This window comes from Gopherus evgoodei, chromosome 16 (genome assembly GCF_007399415.2).
Source record: "Gopherus evgoodei ecotype Sinaloan lineage chromosome 16, rGopEvg1_v1.p, whole genome shotgun sequence".
NCBI classification, from domain to species: domain Eukaryota; kingdom Metazoa; phylum Chordata; order Testudines; family Testudinidae; genus Gopherus; species Gopherus evgoodei.
Window position 1 is genome coordinate 12,536,281 of NC_044337.1, and position 25,087 is coordinate 12,561,367.

Here is a 25,087-nt window from a genome sequence, read left to right on the forward strand (position 1 = left end):
CCATTAGAAGTCAAGGGAAACGTTCCATTTTACTTCAGTGAGAGCTGGAACAGGCCCTCACACCCTAGTCTCTCAGGTATCAGCTAAGAGGTGAGTTGGGGAAGGGAACAGCTGACTTAAAAGATTCCCTCCCTGCTTCAGTACTAGGTGTCACAATATCCCTACCCACTCACTCACTATATCCAAAAGCGGCATTGCATGGTCTTCGGCCATGTTGCCAGGAAAGCTAAAAACAATCCAGTATACTGTGCTCTCAAATTTCCATCAATGCACAAAGGGGTGCATCCCCGGACTTTATCTAGCACCACCGCGGGGCTGCCCCAGAGATTCGTGGATTCACAGGATTGAGCCAGATCTGGGAACGTCATTACACGATGTCTGGTGCAACGCCACCAACTGTGGTCACTCTGGTTAGTGCAACAGTCCTCGGTAGACTGTGTGTGTTTGATTGATTGATGAACTCAGGGATGGATGCAGAGGGAACCTTTCAACTTGTTCTGAATTTTTACAAACTATAGCTTCAAAACTAAATGTTGATATTGTTTTAGGGCCTGATCCCACAGCCTCCCATGCATAGAGGTTTCATTAACTTCACTGGGACCATCTCATGCAAAAGGCCAGGAGAACCAGAGTATATTAAAAGATGAAAGGCACCCTGCAGGGTGGGGAACACAAAGTGGGGAGAAAATGAAAATACTGTGTAGGACACATCGTGTTCCAGGCCTCTGATGAGAATCCACACCGCACCCTTTAGAAAACAGTGACACAGTACTGTTGGTGTCACTCTGGCATAACCCTAGGTAACTCGGGAGGGTGGTAGACCACAAGTGTCAATGAAGCCCTCCTGTTGTAGGCCTCAATGAACCAATGTTCCTCCATGTTAAACACTTTGTGTAACCTAGTGTAACCTAATGTACTAATAGCTGCAAAAATGTAATGTCAGCAGTTAGTTTTCTGATTGTAATAGTCAGTTCCCTGCTGTAACACACTGGAGCTAAATTGAAGCAAGTTTCAAGGTCGCTTTTAGATACAGTATACATGCCTCAGCAGCAGAAAGGGGGGAGGAAGGGGGAAGACAAAAGATTGAGTGAGAAAAGATACTGCAGCTGGATGGGAAAGAATGGGGGAGTGAGAGATCAGCTAGACACCAAGAAATAGTTCTCAGAAAGCAACTGGGATATAAAAGGAGGAAGCTGCTTGTGTAGGGGTCTGGATCTGAGGCATGCTAAGTCTCCCAGCATCGCTTTGAGATCTCAAATAAACTTTGCTTGCTTCTCCACCTTGGTGTGTTTATTGGCGCTACGCACTCTGGGCAACGAACCGATGTTGCTTAGCCTCTGGCACTTTGTGCCGGCAACAGTTCTTGGCATCCCTGGGTGGGCTCGGGGCTAAAATTAGTCTTGCCTGGATCCCTCCTGTGGTCAACGGATCGTGGCAACAACTGACGCCCAGTGCACACCCGTGACTTCACCGGGGGCCTCGGCGGAGATGCGGTGTGAGCAACCCCCGAGGACACAATCGTGCAACACGCTCAAATAGTGGAGAAGCAGTTGCGGGCGATGGTGTGGAACCGGTCCCGGGAGACGGGTGAGGAACAGGTCCCTTGGATAAGGTAGGAACAGTCCGGTTGTCTGGACTTTCTGTTAGGACCTGGAGACGCCCAGTGTCTTCCTGCGGCATGGGGCAGGGACAGAGCAGGTGGGGAAGGCACGGTGTACCCACCCTAGAATGCACTCTACAAAACTGGAAGGTGTTTGGATCGGATCCAATGACCAAAAAGTAGGTACAAAGGTTCTGTATAGTAGACTGGCCTCAATATTAACTAGAGGGTCAGGAAAGGTGGCCACCGGAAGGATCACTTAATTATAACACGATCCTCCAATCACTCCTGTTTTGTCAGCGAACGGGTAGCTTCTGAAGCTGTTTGTATGAAGAACTCTTGTAAAAATACCCCACTGTAGCTCCTGTTCTTCCCCCTGTCTGGCAGAGTGCAAGGATGCAAAAGCAGGTTAGGGATAGTGCAGGGACAAAGGAGGGACCTGTCTAGAAAGGGGAGACCTTATGTCCTAGTGCACTCTCTCCCTGTTGTAGCTAAAAAGCAAGATCAGATGCAGAGTGGTACTGGGGGCCAGCGTGAGTGACTGTTACCGGAAGATGCCCAGAGTACCCTGTGAAGCAAAAGCTCGTGACCAGGACTACTCTAACGCAAGCCCGGTAACTAGTGGATCTTTAGGAGGTCCGACCCATGGTGGGCTGACTCGGCCTGGCATCGTCCGGTGAGGAAGCTGCCTTGGTCTAGGAGTGTGTGTACCCATCTTCCCTCCCCCTTTCCTTTCCGTGTGGGCTACTGACAGTCTGATCATCTCACTGGATGCAATCAGAGTAAGTGGCGCCGTCTCCCAGAGACTAGCCGATGCTCTTTGCTGAAGGGAGGTGTAGGAGGGTCGTGGCCATCCTCGTTAGCCTCTCCTGTGTGAGTACCCTGTAGGGAAAAATCCTTAGTTTATGAGCCGCTAGCGCGGACAGGGCACCCTCCCTGTGTGTGTAAGTGGAAAATGGATGGGAGACAGTCTAAACATTCCATCTCACCGCCTAAGGGTACCCCAGCATATTACATGTACGTACACTATGGTTCAACAACCTGCAGGTATTTAGAGAATTGGAATATTTACACGCATGAAAATCCATCTAAACAATGCCCACTAGAAGGTACTTCAATCTAGATAAGATCATACATCTAAGAGGAGCGTTTAATCACCAAAAAGCCCTGACACAGCGTGAGCAAATTTGTCTATTGAGGAAAGGAACGGGTTAATTTAAAAATCATCTTGGCCCAGGGATAGAAGGGGGGGGTTGCTCTGCGTTCAGGATCAGGAATTGGCGCGGACTGTGCTTGGTGCAGGGAGGGGCTGCTTTCGGCCCCAGCTGGCTGTGAATGAAAAAATATAGACAGAGGTGAACCAAAGGAAATACAAGTTACAGAACTGAGATTACAATTGCAAAGCTTAACTGTCCAGTAAGATCCAACGGTGTGCCTTTGTGACCCTGGAGTCGGTGTAGCTTGGTGACACCAAAGAAGCCACAGGCAGCCGACCTGGACTGGAATCTCTGAAAGAGACGCCGCAGGAGATTCCAGGGTGTAAGAGAACAGCCCTCCCAAGAGCAGAAGCATGTTGGAAATTCTGGACAAGCTGTATAAAAGATAATCTCCTGTCCACCTCCCCCCCTTCTCTGAACATTATACACAGAAGTGACCAGTCTGGATGTACGTGTGTGAGTATGAAAGGGGCTTCAGGCTTGGGGCATTAATATTTTCCTGAGTGATGTGCGAGCATTCCCAAGACTTTCCGTTGTTGTTTTATTATTTTATTAAAAAAGCTTTAAAATTCAGTTATATGGTGTGTTTTCTTTATCTTCCCCCAACGATCCTGTAGTGTCAGCCTGATCACCTGACATGAGGGATAGATTGGTAATAGAAATTTGTCACAGTTTGGTGAGCAATTAAGAAGGGGGGAGCCCTGCAGAATTTACACCATCTATTTGTTTTACCCTTGTTATTTTGTGTTTGCTTTGCTTGGTACTGTTGGTGTTATATGTTGAGAACTGCATGAGTAAAAGTAAGCCTTAATAGGATAAGGAAACGCTATTTGGTTCTGGTTCTGTTCTGTTTAACCAGTTACTGTTGTTTTTCTGCTCTGTTCATTTGGACGTTAGGAGTGTGGGCGGAACTGAACCTCTCATTCGTAATTCCTCCGAGTGGAAGCCATGCGTGCAAGGAAGCTCTGAGGTTGAATTGAGATCCTTCTGTCCCGTCCCCTGTAGCGGTCAGTGTATAGAAGTGGGAAAGTCTGGCTTAGACTGTAATTCCCTCTGCGGTCTGTGTAATTCTCTTTTCTGTTTAAGTGTCAGCAGACAGATGGGTGGGTCTCTAGGTAAACTCTCTAAAGGGGTTTGGATTATATGTAAAGTAAATGGCCTTTGCCCAATGGGCCACGTGTTTTTGTCCAGGTGACAAGCCTCATGAAGGAGGACTCGGGTAGTCTTGTGAGTAAGAATGTTTAAGGGAAGAGACCAGGAGGGGTGGGGGCTAGTTAAGAAGCCCACCCTCCTAGCTAAACTGGTAGTGGAACAAAGTTGGTGCCCACGGAAGGGACAGTTCAGCAAAAAAAGCAGGATCGGGCCCAGGCAGGCAGGCAACAGAGAGAGAGATTGTAAAGCAGGTTGGAAAACTTTAAGGGTGTAGTGGAAGGAAGGAGTCAGTAAGTGTAAACATGGGGATTTCAAATACCCAGGACTTACTTGGAATGGTGATTTAAGTTGATAAAAGTGGCTGTTGGGAGACAAGCAAGTGATTTAAGGGAGAGTGAGAAGTTAACTCTGTAGTTGCTGGAGGAAACAGCAGTTGAACTTTGTAAAAATGCTAAAGAAAAAAGTTCTTGGTGTCTGTGAAATGTTTGTAAATAAATTCAGGCAAAGAAATTATTGGATTGCAATCATTTGATTTGGCTATGAACAATTTAGTTGAATTAGCTGAAGAATGTATACAGTGTATTGTAATTAAAAACCTGGGCTGCCTATGAAACAAATACAAGAAAATATGGGGCAATTCCTCTGTTTTGCCTGAAGTCAGCAAGGGTATTTGTATATTTTAAGTGATGATTGTCTGCCTAGAAGGGTAGACCTCTGTTTTTTTTTGTCTTTCAGATAATCAGAGAAAACTGATGCCAGCTGAACAGCATTCAACGTATCATGCATTTACTGGCACAACAGGAATTATGTTTTGTGTTCTACGTCCTGTCTTGTGGTGTTTGTCTCGTGGCCAAAATTGTTGTGTTTAATATTTTCATAGGATAGTCTAGTTAAAATCAAATAGGAGGGTTAAATGCAGATACTTGTTTTATTCAACTTTGGAATACAAGGTGTTTGGATAAATCAGGAGAAGGTGATATACTAAAGTCTAATACATTTGCTTAAGTAAGAAAAAGAAGCTTCATTGGCCAAATTGTTAATTAAAGAAATTGTTAAAATTTGCATACCAACAATCTTTGGAAGCAAAGACATGAAAAGTTAACCCACTCCCCATATTGTACATGGGATCTTTCTGGCTACCTCAGATTTCTAGCCAGAGGGCTGGGGATGGTGGAAGGCTATTGGACTAGAGGTTGAATTGAATGAACTCCTCAAAGTGGGTGTGCTTGTTCTAGCTTGTTGCTCCAAAGTTCTGTAATAAGGTTATTTTAGTAAAAGGGTATGCATGGCATATATTGAATAATAAGACTAATGTACTGTATAATGACAATGTTTATGTCTTCATTGTTGGGAAAAAGGTGTATAAGTAAAAAGTGAAAGTTTCCTTTGCAGGTTAAAAGAAGCCAAGAAGGGAAGAAGGACAAAGAACAAAATGAATTAACTGAAAAAAATAAAATAAAATAGCAAGCTCGGGCTATAGATAAGACACTGACTCCATTCAAGGACACTGCTCACAGTTAAGACTTAGCTAACAACCAGGAAAAGGAGGGCTTGAATTTGCCCACGCAGCTATGAGATTTGCAAAACACTGCCAGGCACTAACGGAATGTGTTAAGTTTCTTTTCTCACAGGTAAAGAAGCGTTACCCAAAGACCCTAGCAGCCCTGCCACTCTTTGGAACCAGGAGACGGGATTGATGTAAAGGTCCACCAATGAAAGACTGCTCTAGCTCCACCCTGGAAAGGCGCTTATTAAGTCCCGCTACCTACCAACATCGCTGTGAAGTGCCAAAGACTGACTGCTTGGACCCAGGATTCTCCCTGCAAAAAGACCCCTCCACATCGGGAGAATTTTCCTACTGATGATTAGCCTATTTCACCTTCTAGCTCCACTGTGCCTTCTGGACAGTAGGGAAAAAGTACAAGGTGAAGTGCTAGTAACCTCTCCCTTATCAACTGACAGATCTACTGTGCCTTTGAATTTTTCTAGAAGAATCAAAACCATTACAGGGTGATGTGCTGGTAACCTCTTCCCCCATGGGATGCTGCACCACGACTGTTTTGGAAAAGAAGAAGGAACACTCGCTCCACTGAAATTGCCAAAGTCCAGGAATTCCTGACTAGAAAGGACATTAAGAACTGACCCTGGTGAAGAAACAAAGAATTATACACTGGCGGGAGGACATTTGTGGGACCCATGTTTGGGAATGTGGTATTAATTGGATTTTGGGCTTTATTCTACAGGCTGCGCCCTGTGTTTTGGATAAATCCTTCAGCATATATAGCTCTCTCTAATTGGATTTTAAATAACAAGTACCCAAAGAGTTTGTTCTGCTACTAGAAATTTTACCCGTATTGAAACCATTCCAGTGACTAATAATGTATGCTATTAATGGGAATGCCTTTTGACAGTACCTGAGAATAGTTAAATAACAGGTGTATTATAGTCCTACACCAAGAAAAGATGGTATTGAATATAACTGAGGCTGGGAAGGCATTGCAGTGGGATCTAGTATGTTTAGGAATTCGGGATTTCCTGAATGACCAGCTGATGGCCATTCGGAGTGATCTTGAGTACCCGAGACTTGGCCCACTGCCCTTACAGATGCATCAGGAATACCATCTGATTTGTGATCATGGAGACATACTTGGACACTTCCTGGGTGGAAGTGTGGCTTCCTAGGGCGGGGTGTGCGCCCTTATAGGGGATGAATGCTGTACTTATGTGCCAGAAAGCGCACAGGATATTAACAAGCACATCCTGTCAGCCAAACAGGCTTTTGAACAGTGGAAAGCCCAGGAAAGGGAACCCACTATTTCTGATTCCCTGTGGGGCTGGTTACCCAGCCTGGGGGAGGACAAAGGGGAGGCATTGCTCGCCTCCTGCTCACTGGTGTGGTGTTGTGTATTGTTACTCTTCTCTTGCTTGCTTGCTATAAAGCACTCCAGCTCCCTAGAGCTTAATCACATGTTATCCTTTAAATGTGAGAACACTCAGCCAAAAGTTTGTTGAGTATTCTCAAAGGAAGGAGTTGTTGGTGTCACTCTGGCATAATCCTAGGTAACTCGGAAGGGTGGTAGACCACAAGTGTCAATGAAGCCCTCCTGTTGTAGGCCTCAATGAACCAATGTTCCTCCATGTTAAACACTTTGTGTAACCTAGTGTAACCTAATGTACTAATAGCTGCAAAAATGTAATGTCAGCAGTTAGTTTTCTGATTGTAATAGTCAGTTCCCTGCTGTAACACACTGGAGCTAAATTGAAGCAAGTTTCAAGATCGCTTTTAGATACAGTATACATGTCTCAGCAGCAGAAAGGGGGGAGGAAGGGGGAAGACAAAAGATTGAGTGAGAAAAGATACTGCAGCTGGATGGGAAAGAATGGGAGAGTGAGAGATCAGCTAGACACCAAGAAATAGTTCTCAGAAAGCAACTGGGATATAAAAGGAGGAAGCCGCTTGTGTAGGGGGCTGGATCTGAGGCATGCTAAGTCTCCCAGCACCGCTTTGAGATCTCAAATAAAAGCTTTGCTTGCTTCTCCACCCTGGTGTGTTTATTGGCGCTACGCACTCTGGGCAACGAACCACTGTTGCTTGCCTCCGGCACCCTCTGTGCCTGCAACAGTACCACAGTTCCATGTGGACTCTGCCCATCACCGCCTACACACACGAGATCCACTTGCTGGGGGAGTCGCACTGGTTAACCACAATCTTACCAACATCCTGCACAGTTTCTTAGGGAATCATTACCAGGGCACAGTCAAGATTGCTTGGGTGACTAACTGAATTTTAACTTCTTTGACATTTTTGGAACATTTTAATCTTATAGTTTCATCTCTTTTTAATGTTTGGAAATCTTTATAAGGTTTGGAAGACTGGAGTCAGAACAGAAAAGTGCAGTATGACACTGAGTTTTGTTTCATCTGCTAACATGAAAAACATCAAAGCTGCCTATTTCACGCCAAATTAAAGTGCAGAATTCAATGCAAAAGATACTTTTTTAAAAATCACAGAAATTTCTCAGAAAGACACCTCTTACTTAACCAAATACAATGTGGCATGAGACCATTACATATATATTTGTCCGGTAGATGTATTCCCCCAAAAAAGGCTGGCTGATTTTTATAGATATGAGGGTGAATAAAATAGATTCTTGTGCCCAGATAAGCAACTTCAGCCAGAGCATTTTATTCCACCTCCCTTCAAGTGAAGCCCCGGCACTACAGTGGTCTACATTGCTGTTGTTCTCTGCTTAGCACATCTCACTGCTCAATCTTTGGATTTTAAACTACTTCCACAAATACCAGATAACACCACAGCATTCGAGGTAGGAAAAGCTGTATGCAGGGCCATGCTTCTTCTGGCAGTTACATCCCAGATCCAAGCAAAGGCTGGACAAGAACTGCAAGGAAAAGACAGTTCACTAAAGTGTTCATATTAGATGTACAGGGTGCACAGCTCCCAGAATTTACATCACAAAGATCTCAAATATAAAACCCTGGATAACATTCCAAGGCACCAGATAAGACATCAGGAGACTTGGTGCTTATGACTATTCCTGCCTCTCCTACAGACTTACTGTTTGACTTTGAGTAAGTATCAGTCCCTGTGTGCCTCAGTTTCCCTACCCCCTAGAGAATTGAGAACTCAAAACTTTGTCACCAGAAATTTCACACACCCCACAACTTCTATGGACAGCAGAGTTTTCTTTGGCTTTGAAGGTTTCACTTTGTCCTACATCCAGGTAGCGATTTAGCAATGGGAAGAAAATGGAGGAGCAGGATGGGAAATCAGTGTCAAATAGCCAATAGACTTCCAGTTGCAAAAATGTTTGCTGCAGAGCTTTGATTTGATTACGCATCCCTTCCAATACGCACAGCCAGAGATGCATTCTGTGTTTATACTGCATTGCTGCCCCACTCATCACCAGAACCACTACAGACTGACCCCCTGGATTTCACGGAAGGACTAAAATGGGGGGGACGAATCATTATAGAATCTCTCAGTTAATAAAGTTTTTAATTTTTATATATTGCAGCTTTGAACTGGTTGGGTGGGTATAATCCAATGGCCTCATCCTGCAGCATGTGTGTGTGTTTCACACATGAGCAGTGCGAGGAAGGACTGCAGGATCAGGCAGGTTACAGATGAAAAGAACCCTGCAAGGATGGAATATGCAAGGGTTGGAAAATGCAAAACAGGTACTGGGTCACTGTTTTTCAGTGCTTTGGAGGAAATCCCAGTCAGCCACATGCAAGGGTAATGACACAGAACTGTAGTTTCAGCCCTGCCAGGGTTCAGCCTATCGCAGCCTGTGTGCACGTGTAATGGGGCCCACTCACTGTTGCAATGCATGATACCAACGTCCTTTTTGCAGTGCAGCCAAAGACCCTCAGAGGTACATTTCAGACAACCATCTTAAAGTAGCACGTCACATGCATTAGCTCAAAGTCAGTGTTCATGCCAAATTAAAGCTCTGACTGCAGTGCAAACAATGCATCTTTTATCTGAGCAATTTCCTGGAAAGGTACATCATTGCTTCATCTCCACACAAATGCTAAGCAGGCTGTCTCTGATACATGCACTTAGCAGATTTGTCCTGACACAACTGGACAATTCAACAGTTGCACAGAAATCTCTATACACAGATTCCCCAGTTGAGACGTTGCAGTGAGAGGGATTCATCCCACACTCTCTCATCTCCCTTGAAGAGAAGCCATGGCACTAGCCTGCATCGTTATGGTTCTCAGCTTAGCGCATCTCCTCAACGCTATGCCCCTGCACTGTGAACTCCTGCTTCCACAAATCCCAGACAACACTACAGCATCCAAGGTAAGAAAAGCCCTGCAGTGGGTCTTACTTCTTTTGATGATTACACTCCAATTACATGCAATGACCAGGAAGGAACTAGGCAGTGGGAACCATCCACAAAGATATTTGGGTCTTATGTTGGTGAAGCACACACAGTTTACATCACAATATAATACTCTCTCAGATATAAAACCCAAGATAAAAAGATTAAAGTACAGGATTAGGAATCAGGAAACCTGGATTCTCTTCTTGTCTCTACAACAAACTATCTATGCATCTTCTGTGCCTCAGTTTCTCTATTTGTAAAATATGGAGAATACTTCCCTACCTAGCAAACACTGAATTCAAGTACATTTGCCACCAAAATATACCACTACTGTAAGTACTTAAGTACTATATTATGTCACTATATAAATAGCAAATATTAGCTGGTAGTAAACCTGATGCAAAATGGGAAAGTATCCATATATGTTGTGACATATTCATAAATATGTTCAGTCCCGTTGGGTTTTGTAATAGCCCATTCTCTTCTCCCCCCACTAAATTCCCCTGGGATTATATTTCAAAATCTTGAAAAGTTTCCAAAAGAAGTTAAAGTTTTAATGCAAAACAAATCCCACAATGTGACTTCACTGACCATTTAAAAGTGACAGAAGCAGGGCCAGCTCCAGGGGTTTTGCCGCCCCAAGCAGCCAAAACCAAAAAAACAACAAAAAAAAAGTCGCAATCGCAATCTGCGGCAATTCAGCGGGAGGTCTTTCACTCCGAGCGGGAGTGAGGGACCCTCCGCCGAATACCTTGAAGTGCAGCCCTGCTCCAGAGTTGCCGCCCCAAGCACCTGCTTGATAAGCTGGTGCCTGGAGATGGCCCTGGACAGAAGGGTGAAAGGGGGAAAAAAACAGAAACCAAAAGCCACCTTAGAAAAATCAACACATTCAATATTTTTATCCACTGTAAAGAATTCTGTTTCTCTCTCTCTTTTTGGCTATTCTTGCTAGTTTTAGTGAGAACCTGACAGGGGCAAAGCGCAGTACTACTGCAGAATGTGAGAGCAAGACTTGTCACTGTAAAGACAAGTCATTCATTTTCCCTCTTGGAACTTCATAAGAGTCCCTTATTCTAGTCTCCTCCCCTGCCCCCTTTATCTTCACAGCTCCTGGGGAAATGGTTCTACATAGCTGGTGCTTCACAGTTCCCCTTTCACCTGCTGGAAATGGTGCTGATAGATAATGGTTATCTTGATGTGAACCCTACTGAGCAGGAGCAGGAGTTACTCATCAACCAGCATATCACAGTGTAAGGCTGTTCACTCTTCAATGCCTCCTCTTCTTCCCTTTGTCCATCTGTGCACCTATTTCCCCCCTTACTCCATAGACTTTTCAGCACAAGGTTTCAATTAGCATCACCTGAACAAAGAGGGAACAAGGGAACATTTGATAAAAGTTTCTCTATGAAATTTTTTCCCAGTGATTTGTATGTCTCTGTCTTCCCTCACTAGCTCATGTCTGACTAAGCCTCCTACTAACAGCACTACAAGAGTTTAATTTAGTTCCACCATCTTATTATTTGAGGGAAGCTGTATGGCTTGTGTTACACAGCAAGTCAAACTAGATGATCTCAATGGTCCCTTCTAGCCTTGGAATCTATTGGTTTTGGGGTTTGTTTGTTTTTTTCCCCCCTTTCCCTTGGTTTTTCTGACCTCTCCCATGGTTCCTGCAGCCAGGTTGGATTCTTTCTTGCTCTCCTAATCAGTCTCTCGCTAGGTAACCTGCATCTATTTTAATGTACCAGACTGTCCCCTGCCTGCTTATGCTGTATATGCCAGACCATGAATGTTCATGCACAGTGAAAACTTACCTATAAGCATTGGGCTGTACCACGAGCCATGCATTGCAGCCCCCTCTCTGCCTTGCTTTGTGCCGGCCTCTGCAGATTGAATCTCTCCTCTCCAAGCAGCAGGTTCTATCATGGTCCTGGCAGGACCTCTTCATGTTTGCCCAACTCTCCTCAGTTGCTTGTGCTCACCCTGACCTGTGGATAGACAGAGGCCATCAGTCTGGCACTAAACTCTCTTCTGTTTCACATATGAGAGACAGAGGAGGTAGAAGAAACTGTGCATATCCTGAGTTCCCTGCAGTATTTATACTTTGTATAAGTGTACCAATGTACCGCACAATACACCAGTGTATGTAATACACACAGACACTAGGAGCTATATGAAGGCATGTAGCTCCCATCAATTTATATAAGTGCCTTCCTGGGGAGAAAATACTAGGCACTGAAGGAATCTTTAATCTATCAGAGAAGGGTATAACAAGAACCAGTGGCTGGAAGTCAAAGCCAGGAAATTCAAATTAGTAATAAGCCATGCCCCTCCCCCCCTTTTTTTTTTTTTAAACAAAGTGAAGGTGATTAACCCGTGGAACAAACTACCAAGGGAAGTGGTGGACTCTCCATGTCTTGATGTCTTCATGTCAAGACTGGACACCTATCTAACAAAATATACTTTTGTCAAACAAGTTACGAGGCTCAATGCAGGGGTAACTGGATGAAATTCTCTGACTGGTGTTATACAGGAGGTAAGGCTAGGTGATCTAATAATGGTACCTTCTGACCTTAAAAACTACTCTCTCGCTACTCTAATGGAAGAATTTGCCTCCAAGTGTCTCAAGACAGCAGAATCCTTAACCTCACCTCTCTAGTTATAGCCTGTTCACCCTCTCTCTCTCTCTCTCTCTTTAGCAGGGACAAATGTCTCTCAAGCAACTCAACTTACCTTGAAGTCTCTATCAATAATGCCACACTGATCAAGTATGGTAAGAATCTGATTCCAAGAGGGAAGCAGAGCACACTGAGGCATCATTATCTAAATAGAGGAAGGCAAATGGATGGGGGTGGGCAGTCAGGAGTTTATATATTAGTTTCTCGGATACATCTCATTGCACATTTGAAGCCTCAGTACAGGGGGGAAATCAGGTGACTGAACCCACCGAGAACTTGAGGGACAGATTCCCCCTTGGAATGATCCCCTCCTCATTGGGGCAGTTCTTTGCACCATACTCAGAGAAATAAGATAGCAGTCAGAGAGCCATGCACAACCATTTATAGCTGAAAACACCAAGGAATCAATCATGAGCCAGTTGCATACATCCATGTTAGGACGAGAGCCAGGCATCTTTGACTCCTTAAAATCCCAAGCCATTATCTAAAAGATGACCAAAAAACTAAAGGCCTCCAACTTGTATTGAACTGCTAGGAGTTGGAGTGGGCCCTACAGAAGAAACTACGTCAGGATAGGACTCTTCTACACGTGATCAGATCCCTGAGCAGATGTTAGCAAAACATGTATTCATCTATAATCAGACCAATAAACTCACTGTCCAATATTAGCAATTCTTGCAGGTTTATACTGGGTCTTGTTACACAGAATTGGGTTGAATTTAATATTCTTACTACCTACTCCCCAACTCCTGATTGTGTTCTCGCGAAGCCAAGAACCAGCGCACCATGGGGAAGCTCATGAACAGCAGTTCAGAAGAAATTTTCCTTATTCAATACCAGCTGCATAAGGAGGAAAAGAACTACACAGGATTGTATCTTTATGGTATGCAAACCCCATTATAAAATAACTTGAAGCTGTGAGCGGGGGGTATGAAGAATAAATATAAATATATGGAGATATAGCTCTCTCATAGAAATGGAAGGGACCCCAAAAGGTGATTGAGTCCAGCCCCCTGCCTTTGCTAGCAGGACCAAGCACTGATTTTTGCCCCATATCCCTAAGCCCCCTCAAGGATTGAACTCACAACCCTGGCTTTAGCAGGCCAATGCTCAAACCACTCAGCTATCCCTCCCTTCTGTTAATTTTAAGTGGGGAAAGGGACCAGAATAATAGAATATCAGGATTGGAAGGAACATAAGAGGTCATCTAGTCCAACCCCCTGCTCAAAGCAGGACCAATCCCCAGATGGATTTTTGCCTCAGATCCCTAAAAGAAGCTTCACCCCCATATAATAAAACAACATCAGAATTTTCAGTGTTGCCAGCACTCATGATATTTGGCAGTTTTCTTGAAGCCCCAGCTCCTGGAGTTACAGGAATATCTAAAAATCACAGCTTTCATTTAAAAAAAAGTTTGTAGCCATCACAGTCGCAAAGAAAAGCTTGAAAATATGACCCAAGTGCACCCTGCAGTTTCAAAAACCAGAATTCCACACAAAAAAAAAATCAAAATGTATTGGTTTTGTAAAAGCACGTGATTGTAAGCCAATTTCATGATTTCAAGTGGCCTAATTCATTATTTTTTCACACTTGGGGTTGGCAAGACTGAAACTTAAAGCCCCCTCACCAACTAGATCACTCTACTACTCCACAAGGTAGAACTTCTCTATACTCCTTCCAGCTCAGAAGCAACTACATAAGGAAAAATGTCCCAGCACTTTCCAAAGAGTGCCACACTCCTCCAGAGCAGTCAGAGAACTGCCGAAGGACCCCGAGCACTTTGTGTAATATTTATCCCTCAGCAAGTCACAGGGAACTTGCAAGCACAGACAATAATGGCAGTCCCAACCACCACTTACAGCGGGTGCCTTTATGATTAACAGAAGTGACACTGGAGAACAAGTGACGGATATGGGCCCTTAGAGAGCAATGCCCAAGTGTAATTTGGTGCTTGGACCAGCACTGGGGCTGTCACTCGGGAGAACCTTAGTTGACTGCGTTCGGGAAGGGAAGGGAAGGGATCAGCCGAGCACTGCGGAACATTCTGGACACCTCAGCAATGCTGGCACAAGATGGCCCTCTGCTGGCTGCCAGTGACCTACAATTTTTACATTAGGAGACATCCTGTCAGCCCATGGGGTGAACAAATGGAATCCATCGCCTGGGGCTCTTTAGTGTACAGTGGGTTTCCTTGGGCTACAAATCCTGATTTGGGGTACCAATCCTAAAGCAAAAATGTGCAGCTAAGATGCCATTTTCTCCCACCACACTGTGTACACCAAAAGCTGTTTAGAAGTGAACTCCACTTACCTCAGATCCTATTGCTTGGGGTGAGAGGGGATGCCATGCTATCCCTCTCCATCTCCTCCCATTTCCCTTCCTGTCCCACCCACGTTCTCCGTCCATCTTCTGTCCCATTCTCATCCTTATACTGACCTCCCCTGTCTGTTTCCCTCTTTCTGGCTCCCCCTTCCCCCCGTGTCCTCCCACACACTCACTCTCTCTCTGCACCCCCCTCCTCAGTCTCTTGCCGCCTCCTGCCCACATGCCCAATCCTAGATCCCTTAGAGTGGCCATCTTCCTAGTGTGCAGCCCAGCTTCAATCTCAGTGAAAATAAGAAGATATGGTAACAATCTTGACAGGGCAGCCTCAATTCCACATACAGAAACTGAGGGAGAATGGCAGCCATCTTGACTGAGAGAAGCCTATGGCCTCCATCCTACTGAGAGTAATGGAAGATGGCAGCCAAATCACCGCAAGGGCAATATTCACAAGAAACACAAATACCAAATATCGTGAGAGTTGGACGCTCTTGTGTTCCCGTAACAGAGGGGGAGCGTCACTAGCCACTGAAGCCAGCCTCTCCAGTCCTGCCTGGCTCCTTTTCTGCTGGGGTGGTTTGGGGGAATGGGAGGGACGGGCTGAAGAACCACTGCCTAGAGTCAGCTGCTGAGATGGTGCCTGTGTTCTCAGTCCTGCCTGAGGGAGTGGGGCTCAAGGCTGACTGAGCTGTGAGAGAGGAAACTGCAATCTAGTGCCCACAGAGACAGCCAAGCACTGACAAGTGGGGCAGGGAGGATGGAACAGGAGGCACAGGCCCCCTGCCTTCTCTCTGTAGCCAGCAGGGGAGGGGGGCACCTCAGAAGAAGCGGTGCTGAGGGGAAAAACTCACCCAGAGCCTATGCAACCCCGAGACATGGCTGGGATTCAGTCCAGCAATTTACTAAGCCAAGTTGTCAGAAATCTGGGAGTGTGTGTGTGGGCCTTTCCCTTCATAAAAGCTCTGTAGTAGGGAGGGCCAGGTGAGCCACCTGCCTGCCTCCATGAAGGGGGAATGAAATCACCAGGGACCACCGAGGACAGGGCTTCCCCAGCTGGTAGGTCTGGGTCGGGTCACATAGCAAGCAGGCTGAAGTGCCCATTGTTCTAGTTCTGTGTCCCTCAGGACCATGAAGAATGGGCAGCAGTTAAAGTATCTCATAACAGACAGAACCCCCATTGCACCAGAACAAGGAGGAGGGGGAGCACCACATGCCCAAGCTGAGGAGAAAAGTGGGAGTTGTTCTTCCCGCTCTCGAGCATCCAAGAATGGGATTACACCCACCAAGCCAGTAACAGTCATGCCCCTCTGAGCTGCATTCAGGCTCTCCAGCCATATTAGCCCAAATGAAGCTCTGATGGTGGGTTTAAGTAGCTTTGGAAGTTCACTTCTGATTCACTGTTCAGCAAGAAGAGCACCGGTGACAGAAAAGCTGCAGATAAAGAGTTATAGGCTAAATGTGGGAAGCACACATTTTAACAAAGGGATTATTAGGTGCCTTGTAAAACTTATATTTCTATAAAACCATAAAATGTATTTTCAATTAAGATAAGCACAAAAGATCAGAGGATTCATTTGTCAGTAAATATATACCACACAGCTCTGGTGCACTGAAGCAATTATGTATTAAGCATTATGCCCTACGCTACACGAGCTAAAGGAGCATCACCATTAGCTAGCAGCAATAGTATACTGTTATCCTCTATATGAACCAGCCACTAGAGAAGTGCAACTTTACAAGTGTGTTATAAATACATACCCTGTGGGGGTTAACAGTCACAGCACAGATAAAGTGACATGAACGGAGAGGAGAGAGAATCTTTTACTAGGACAACCTGGTTAAGTGTGTCAAACAGAGAGAATGAAGAAACAGGGAGGGTAGGTAAGGAACATGGAAATTCTATGCCTAAACTAATTATATTCTTCGAGAGCCTACTGAATGGCTCTCTAATATTTAATGCTGCAATTTCTTCCTTTTTAAAACAGCCCGGAACCAAAACATGAGTAAAACTCAGTTGGAGGAATTCAGAGACCATGCTAAATGTCTGGGTCTTCATGAAGAGGAAATCATTTATGCACCATGGCAGAAGGTAAAGTTCTCATTATGGATCGGTAAACATCCTTGGCCCCATCTTCAATGCCACACAACAATATTCTGAGGGGTGTCATATTAGTCTGTATCCACAAAGATAATGAAGAGTTTGGTGGCACCTTAAAGTCAAACAGATTTATTTGGGCATAAGCTTGTGGGTAAAAACCCACTTCTTCAAATGCAACAATATTGTAATCCTCAGAAGCTGGGAGGGAATAAAAGGGGCCAGCCTCAGCTACAAGGAGTTTTGTAAAAAATGAATAGTCTTAGATCACCGCAATGTATAGTCCAGGGGAAATTTTCAAAAGCACCCAAGTCCCATTTTTAAAAGTGACCTAGGCATTTAAGAGCCTAAATGTCCTTGTAAAATCAATGGGATTTAGATTCTTAAGTGTCTAAATCACTTTTGAAAATGGGACTTGGGTGCATCTGAAAGTTTTACTCCCAGAAAACAAATCTTCATCTGATGGACATGCATAGTCACACAACAAGGCACTAAAAATGTGTGGTTTGTAAAGATCAAACCCAATCACCACCTCCCCGCCCCCTCAGATAAGGAATTAAATACAAAAAGAATATAGCCACAGACCCACCCTTCCATTATCTATAATATCTTACATTTATAGTATCATTCATATCAGAATAATTTATAAGCCACACATTCAAGGAACAACTTACTTATCACTAAAATGCAGCCATCTGTGGGGAGGAACATGGCAACTGCTAACAGCACACAGCTATACTACACAGCAGTTTAGAACAGGGTTTCTTCAACCCATGAGTCAGAACTCAAAATTGGGTCACCAGAATGTTTTAAAGGATCACATGGCAGCTCCTGTCCTACAGAGTTGGCTGGGCCCACCTCCCTGCTCCAGGCACCGCAAGCTCTGGGGTCCCAGCACCACTCAGGTTTGGCCCAGGAGTCTGGGTAGGCCACATTTAAGTGAGTGGCACTGCAACCCCATGAGGCAGGTCACAAGTCCACTCACACAACTTTGGTCCAGTCAGAAGGCGGGAGGGATCAAACCTAAGCAGCACTGTAAGCCCAGAGGTTGCAATACCTGAAGCGGAGAGTCAAGCCCAGCCAGCCCCACAACACACGAGCTGCCATTGTGGGGTGAGTGCCAGGCAGGACCCCTCCCACCCAGGGGCAGGATCTGACCAAAACCACCCCAGGGCAGGGCCGTAACCCAGGTGGGACAAGTGGGGCAGCCACTCAGGGTACAAAACCACAAGGGCAGCTCTGTCAGGCCAGCCCCGGCTCAGGGAGAGTGCCACCTCCACCTTACTCTCCTAAGCGGGCCACCCAGCCTATCAAGGGAGGGAAATAACTGGAAAAAAAAATCAGGGTGCTTTCTCACCCCAGGCCCTAAAATGTCTAGTTATGGATCAGTTCCAGGGCCTCCACCCCAGACTATTTATTGGGTCACAATAGGCCATAAACATTTACAAATGCATCCTGAGCCCCAAAAATTTGAAAAAACCCTAGTTTAGGACATAAATGAAGAACACCAAAGCTACCTGATCCTACAGGAGCTAATTTAGCCAGAAAAAGTTGTTCAGTCCAGAATTTAGCTAAAAGCTACAGATCTCAATCTGGATCTGGCAGAAAGTGTCAGCTGAACGACAAAACTCTTCAACAGCGCAGCATCCACACTCCTGCCCCCATTTGTATTCCAAAGCATTCCTTCAGTACAGACTCCAAAGGAAGAGCACTCCCTGTCCCTACTGAATGACCAGCCCCACTTCCTATAAAAGTTTGGGTTTTTCTAGGTCTCTCATTCAAGAAATAGCTCAAGGGTGCTGGAATTTGAAAGAGTTGATAAGAACATAGCTCAAGACAGTAGAGCCAGACCCTTTTCCTGTTTTATTTTATACACACACCAGGTTCAGAAGCTTATGTCCAAACAACTAAGGTCTCTAGGTAATTTTATAGTCCTGGCAGGCATACATTCTTTTCCAGACAAAATGGTGGTGCAGGGATAACTCTTACCATATATGAACAGGTGCCATCTCCTCTGCTTCTTCAGAAATATCTGTTCCTAATCAGTACTTGAATCCAGCTTCAGGTGGTCTCATTAGGCAGCTCACCACTTAGAGGTTAGTAGAGAAAGCCTAGTCCCAGAGAGAATTTGAGTACTTCCACACCAGAGCAACAGATGAATTTCTCATGGGGAATCTCCTACACTTTCATATGACAAGTAAGGTCAAAGGAAAACAAACTACTGAAAGTAAAGCTTTGAAACAATTGCCACTGCTAAATTGAACAGAATTCTAGAAAGAACAGACAACCTGAAGCCTGTCTAGATTTGCTCCTTCTTTCCCCTTTGAGCAGCCAGCTCTCCCTATAAGCCAATTTGCAATCACCTGGAGGTAGCTACTTGTTCCCAACAAGCTAATTATGGGTTGCTGCAAACTTAAAGGGACAACCCTACATTTGGACCAAATTTAAGTTCTGGTAAAAATCAGAAGTTTTAGAAAAACCAATAGAATAGTCCAGGTCAGTCTTGTTCTTTCAAAATTCTGATGCACAGATGATTTCAAAGAAAGAAAGATTCCCCTGCAGAGTCTGAGACCTAAAACCTTTGCAGCCTTAAGAATTTAAAAGTGAAAGTGACTACACCAAAACTAAGACTGATTTCTTTGATTTTTCTTGGCCAGGCTGAAAGAAATGCAAGTGAGCAGAGCAGAAGTAGTGACAAGCAAAACACATTTTAAGATGTTACATTTTCAATCTAGGGCATCAATATTAACATAGTTAAATAAATGTGTTGACAGAGGATTTCACTTCAGTACCTCTTAAGAGTACAACTTTTTACCTAATTACTTGAGCTTCTAAAAGGGATTTCACCCATTTTAATTCATCTAGTTTTCCCATACTCACTTTAGGGCATGCTTAACCTACAGGTCACAGCATAGCATTACTGTTGTTACATATAGTTCCTACTTTATATTACAGATTTAGAAGAACTATTAGCTGTAGTTCTAATCCCATCCAGAAAAAAAAAAAGTTGTATGATCATAGATCAGCAGAATCCAGGGAATGGTGTAGGAGAGGTTACAGCTACAGTAACAGTATTAACCATGGGTAAAGCACACAATTAACACAGGCCCAGTTTCTCCCAACAGGGTGACTTAGTTCCTTTGGGGGGTTAATTTATTGCTGAGCAAAACACAAAGAAAAGAAAGTGATCCTGTTGCTCTGGAGAATTCTCTCCTGTTGGTGCCATACTGACATCAATTGTATTCGCTGCATATTTTTCTCAGAAAGAGCTATGCCAAATGAAAGAAACCAAACAAACGATTCCCCAGGCAAGACGACCCCAGCTACAGTACTAGGATAACTCTGAAGCTAGCAGAGCTGGACATCAGCAACTGACCACTTCACCTCTGCAGCAAATAAAAGTTTTCCTTATTATTTCTGTTGTGTATTGTTGATGCATCATCAATCAGAGGAGTTGCTCTACTAGATAGATCAGGGTTTAGTGAGGAGAGATCACAGCTAGTTTTGATTTGCCTAGTTATTTGCAAATAAACAGACAGTTAATAGGCCAACTTTCCACATGCTGGAGAAATGGCAGTAACCATGGTTGCAAACCATCACAAAACTTGGACATTTATTCATTGCTGGCTCAAAGCACTGAGTTTTACACTGGTGGTTCAACAGCACCAAATGGGAAACAGAAGGCAGTTTTAACATTCAGTTCTCCACTGTGGAACTGCATTGATATCACTCAATGTTGTGATCACCAGAAGAGGGCACTGTACCAATAACTGCTGGAAGGCACAGCTGATGTTAATACACAGGGAAAAAGCCTCATTTCTGTTTTCCTTTAAAACAGCTGGATAGTGTACATCAGGCGGAAGTGTAAAATTGAAGCTTACCTAGTCACAGACTTGGCTACTAGAATTAGTTATCTGTTCCTATGAAATTCCTTTCTAAAACTTGTAGATGTGATTTAGAATCCCAGCTCCAAAGGATGTTTGCCCATTTCAAGGTCCTAGTAGAATGGGCCAGGGAAACTGGCTGATCACTGTTAGCAAACACAGTGACCATGTCAGATCTCTGAGCCTACACCAGTGGGGGTTCCATCATTCAGAAGTGGAATTGTTTTGAGAGGTGGGATGTCATGAGCAGCCTGATTCCCAGTAACTCCAGCATACCAAAACCAGAAATGATCAAGTACCAGTGTCCCTTCTGTAGAGCTCTTTATTACAGGCTTTCCCAGAGAACCCCTGGGCAGCCTTACATAAACACCTCACATCAGTTCATTAATGTAATGTCACAGCCCTATCAAGTGGGGAAGTTTTATTGTTCTTGAGCCAACTAAAATGTACAGATTAAATGACTCACCATGGAGTGACTCACCTGTGACAGCCAGGAATTGAACTCAGATTGCCTTAGTTCCAGTTCAGTCCAGCTTTAACTAACCTGTTTCATCTCAAAGAGGAGGAAGATCATAAGAAATGCAAGGAAGAGGTGGAGTAGAAAGTAAATCCCCTCTCCCCGGAGCTAATCCCTCCTAGTTCTAGGTTGGTAGGTATTTAGTGAGCACTGCGATTTCAATCAGTTTTGTTCCTTCATTTCCCTCAACAGGGGAGAGGCAGAATAGGTGTCATGAGTGGTTCCTATAGTGAAAATGGAATTGTAGAGGTTATCATCTCTCAGATGTGCCCCTCATGATCTCAGGGACAGTCCCACAATTAAAAACACACCTCTACCAGACTGTGACAGGCTGGCTTAGCACCATGCCCCAAAAGGTCAGAGTTTGGCTCTGAGTGCCCAACAGGAGACCATTAACTCAGTAACACACTCCACTGGTAATTGCCACCAGCCTTTAGACTAGAGGATCCAATCTAGGGAATTCTAACTCAAGTGCCTCAGCTGATTGCAACTGCAAAAGCTAGTTTCTCAAATACTTAGGATACAACCTTGTTAAGGTTTTACAAATGAATAGAAATTCCTTGAACATCTGGAAATACATAGGGACCATACAGTGTGGTCCTTGGAGGACTAGTGTAAAATGGTCCCCATGATTAATTTTACTAAGCAAGTGGGTGGCCATGTTCTGCACTAGATACCATACTTGAATGGTCTGCCAGGGTATGCACATAGAGCACTTCATTGTTAATGGGCACTGTAAAAAAGCACATCAGGACGATGTCCTTTAAAACCCAAATGCCGATACCTCGAGGGTGCAGTCAGACTAAATACAAGAAACTACAGATCCTCTACGCAGAAAAAAGATCCAGCTTTTGAACAGAATGAGAACGGGGATTCGCAAGCACCCACCACACAGACAGTAGATTAGTAATGGGATATGCCTGACTCATTCTCATTGCCACAGTAAACATTTAGTTCTGGTTATACTCAGGTGTTCCCCTGAATTAGGATTCATAGGGGATTCTGCTCTGACAGTCTTGCTGTCAATTACCCTCAGTGAAGAAAAGGGGGTTTAGGAAAAAAATTGTCCACAGTCACTCACACAGCACCAGTGGTGCACACACAGAGAAAGACAGGCACATGGTAACTTTGATAGACCTTTATTAGCAGACTGTTCCCTCCATGAGGAATCTCATTGGTTAGATTTGTGTTCTGACAACTTGCAGTTACAGCTACAAAGACAGTCACATTTTGCATTGATTTTTGTATTCGGAATATTCCCATTAGGCCACACTGGTAGGAAGGAGCCACTGCAGAATTAATAGTTGGTCTCACAGGAGGAGGTGAAAAAAAAAAATCATGTCACTAATCCAGGTACAAAGTTAGATTTCCATCTGGCAAGAACAGACAGCAAGGAGAGTACCTGAGGACTAAAGGTTCCCCATACTACCAAAGCCTGTCACACTCGGAGCAACTGCCAGGAGTGCCTAACGAAGCCCTTCCCATTCCCACAAACTTCTCCATAGTGCACATGTGTGTGAGGAGCACTGGGACTCAGCAGCAGGTCTGCCCACTCGCCTTCCAACAGAACTGCAGCAGCTTCTGTCCAAGTGCAAGTTTCCTTCCACATTTCTGGAAACTGGCAACTTGTCTTATTTTTAAATCCCTGAGATTTTTTACCTCTCCCATAAAAATTCCAAATCAACCCTTTCTCAATTAGCCGTTGAGACATCAACATACACAGACCTTCCACTTCCCCAGCTTGAGCCATCCACAGGAAATCCTTTCTGTCACACACATGCGAGGCGATTCCACAGCAAGGCAAGCCTCAAAATACACCATTCCGCACCCCTTGTCCCAGTGGACTGTTTCCTAGCTAATCAGTTCCCCTCCCTTCTATGGCTTATTGCTACAGGGAATTTCTCTTGACTGACTGAGGCCCTCCAATAACCAGCCCAGATATAAAAAGAGCAGCTCAAGCTTTAGAGAACACTAGTGACCTCAGTGTCTCCCCCTGCTACTGAGCTGTGTGATGGTAAAGGTACAAATGAAAATAATACAGAACTTTAAACAGGAGAAATACAAGGACAGTAACAATATTTAAACAAGCCTATAAAAATAGTTTACGTAACTCTGTTCAAATAAATACAAAATAAATATGATTTAAGCAGTATGACATGAATGGAATGTGACACTGGTCCATTTTGCCCCAAATCAAAAAGTTGGAGGAGGATCTCCTGGGCCCCAGAAGCCTGATCCTATAGACTGAAATAGCCCATAATACTGTCAGAGAAATTTTAAAGCCATTCCCTTCCCTTCCACCTATGAAAAGCACCCTCGGGGAGAAAAAGCAAGCAGTCATCTTCAAACCTCTGATGAGCCCGACTTCCTCCCAATGTCAGCTAACATCCCTTCCCGCAACATTACTCCTAGCCTGGGGATTCCTTAGCCCTCAAATGCAAACCCTAACTCCAGTCTACAAAGAGATCTAAAGAGGGATAAATAGCGGCTTAGCTGCAGGGTTTGGAAAGGGTCAGTCGTCCCCCCTTGGCATCAAGCAGAACCTCGTTCAGAGTACCATGCAGGCTGCAGAGCCTTCTCCCATGCTGTGCCAGAAGCCCAGCTACAGAGATGGACAAGAGTACAGAGTACGGTCAGTTATTCAGTGAAGCCATGCATCAAGGCAACAGTCCATTCAGGGCTCTCTAGTTTTCCCCTTTCCAAACCTCTGCTGGGCATGAACGACAAATCCATCTAGCATGCAGCAATGCAGGCGAGCAGGCTCTAGTCTGCTGCTTCTGTTAGTAAATGCATCTTGTTAGCAGGTTTATGAGAGAGATTTGATCTGACCTATAAAAATAAATAATCCTAATTCTTCACAGGCTGAAGGTTCCTTAGGCCAGCCTGGAGTGGAAGAACCACTGCTCACCAGCCCCCAAAACTGGTACAGTTTAAAGTTACATTTAATGTCAGAGTCTTGGAAGCAGAACATGACTGTCTCCTACCAAAAGAAATACATGTAAACATAATAAATAAGTCTGTGGTGGCAGCACCAACACAAAGTTTGTACAATTTTAAACAGGTAGAAGGTTAAACTGAATGGAAAAAGAAGCTCCTTCAGCATGTCAAAAGTTGCTACATATCTCCAGGCCAGCTGCTCTATTTCTAGATGTAAGATCCCTGCTCTGCTAGGCTGCTGGAAACTGGCGTCAAACTTGCAGCTTGAGACAAGCAGCAGTTGATCCCCTGGTCTCCCAATTGGTCCCCTGTATGCTTGAAGAACCACTTGATGGTTTAAGCAGAGATCTTGAGTAGCAAGATGGTAAAAGACACCAAATCCTCTCCATCCTGACTCACACACACAACTGGATTTTCACAGCTTTGCTTAGTCAGCTTAGTGTCGACACATTCACAGAATGAGAGATGGCTATACACCCCAGGATTACAGCCCAAGATTTCAGAGTTCAGAATCCTAGGTGTCTCCTTGTCACCGTGACTGCACCCCCAGGGTCATCTTCAAGTTCTCATAAACCACGTAGCTGATGCTTACGGCTGGGATCACCTTCATGAAGTTTGGGGCCAGACCCCGATAGAGGCCAAATGCTCCCTCTGTCTTTAGAATGTGTTTGAAGAGTCCCCTCATTGTCACCTCTGGAGCTCCCTCCACTGAAGCTGCAACAGAAACCACAAGAAATAGTAGAGCATGGATTAAGGTATGTTGTAAGAAAATGCCCATCTCAAAGGCCTGTGTTAGATTTGTTTATTGCACTCATATGAGCAAAGACTCTTGA

At 44.5% G+C, this 25,087-nt stretch overlaps 2 protein-coding genes across 8 annotated transcripts in view; one reads left to right on the top strand and one right to left on the bottom strand.

The window, feature by feature from the left end:
• Nucleotides 1-9,685: 9,685 nt before the first annotated feature.
• LOC115636200 (alpha-1-acid glycoprotein 1-like) lies at nucleotides 9,686-20,251 on the top strand. The gene is made up of 6 exons (XM_030536011.1): nucleotides 9,686-9,799; nucleotides 10,932-11,074; nucleotides 12,521-12,594; nucleotides 13,269-13,382; nucleotides 16,807-16,910; nucleotides 20,180-20,251. Exons 1-6 carry the CDS (start codon nucleotides 9,686-9,688, stop codon nucleotides 20,249-20,251), a joined length of 621 nt encoding a protein of 206 aa, XP_030391871.1.
• A 2,189-nt stretch (nucleotides 20,252-22,440) lies between these two features.
• Nucleotides 22,441-25,087, bottom strand: part of SLC25A25 (solute carrier family 25 member 25) — a 34,868-nt gene continuing 32,221 nt past the window's right edge. For all 7 annotated transcript variants that reach the window (XM_030535458.1, XM_030535459.1, XM_030535460.1 and 4 more), the window contains one exon: nucleotides 22,441-24,968. In XM_030535458.1, coding sequence (XP_030391318.1) covers nucleotides 24,784-24,968 — 185 coding nt within the window. In that variant the 3' untranslated portion in view covers nucleotides 22,441-24,783. The remainder of the gene's footprint in view (nucleotides 24,969-25,087) is intronic.

Coding starts and splice junctions, on each gene's coding strand:
- LOC115636200 (XM_030536011.1), top strand. CDS start 9,686: ATGGCACTAGCCTGCATCGTTATGGTTCTCAGCTTAGCGCATCTCCTC. Junction 9,800..10,931: donor ACAACACTACAGCATCCAAG/GTAAGAAAAGCC, acceptor TTATCTTCACAG/CTCCTGGGGAAATGGTTCTA. Junction 13,383..16,806: donor CACAGGATTGTATCTTTATG/GTATGCAAACCC, acceptor TTTTTAAAACAG/CCCGGAACCAAAACATGAGT.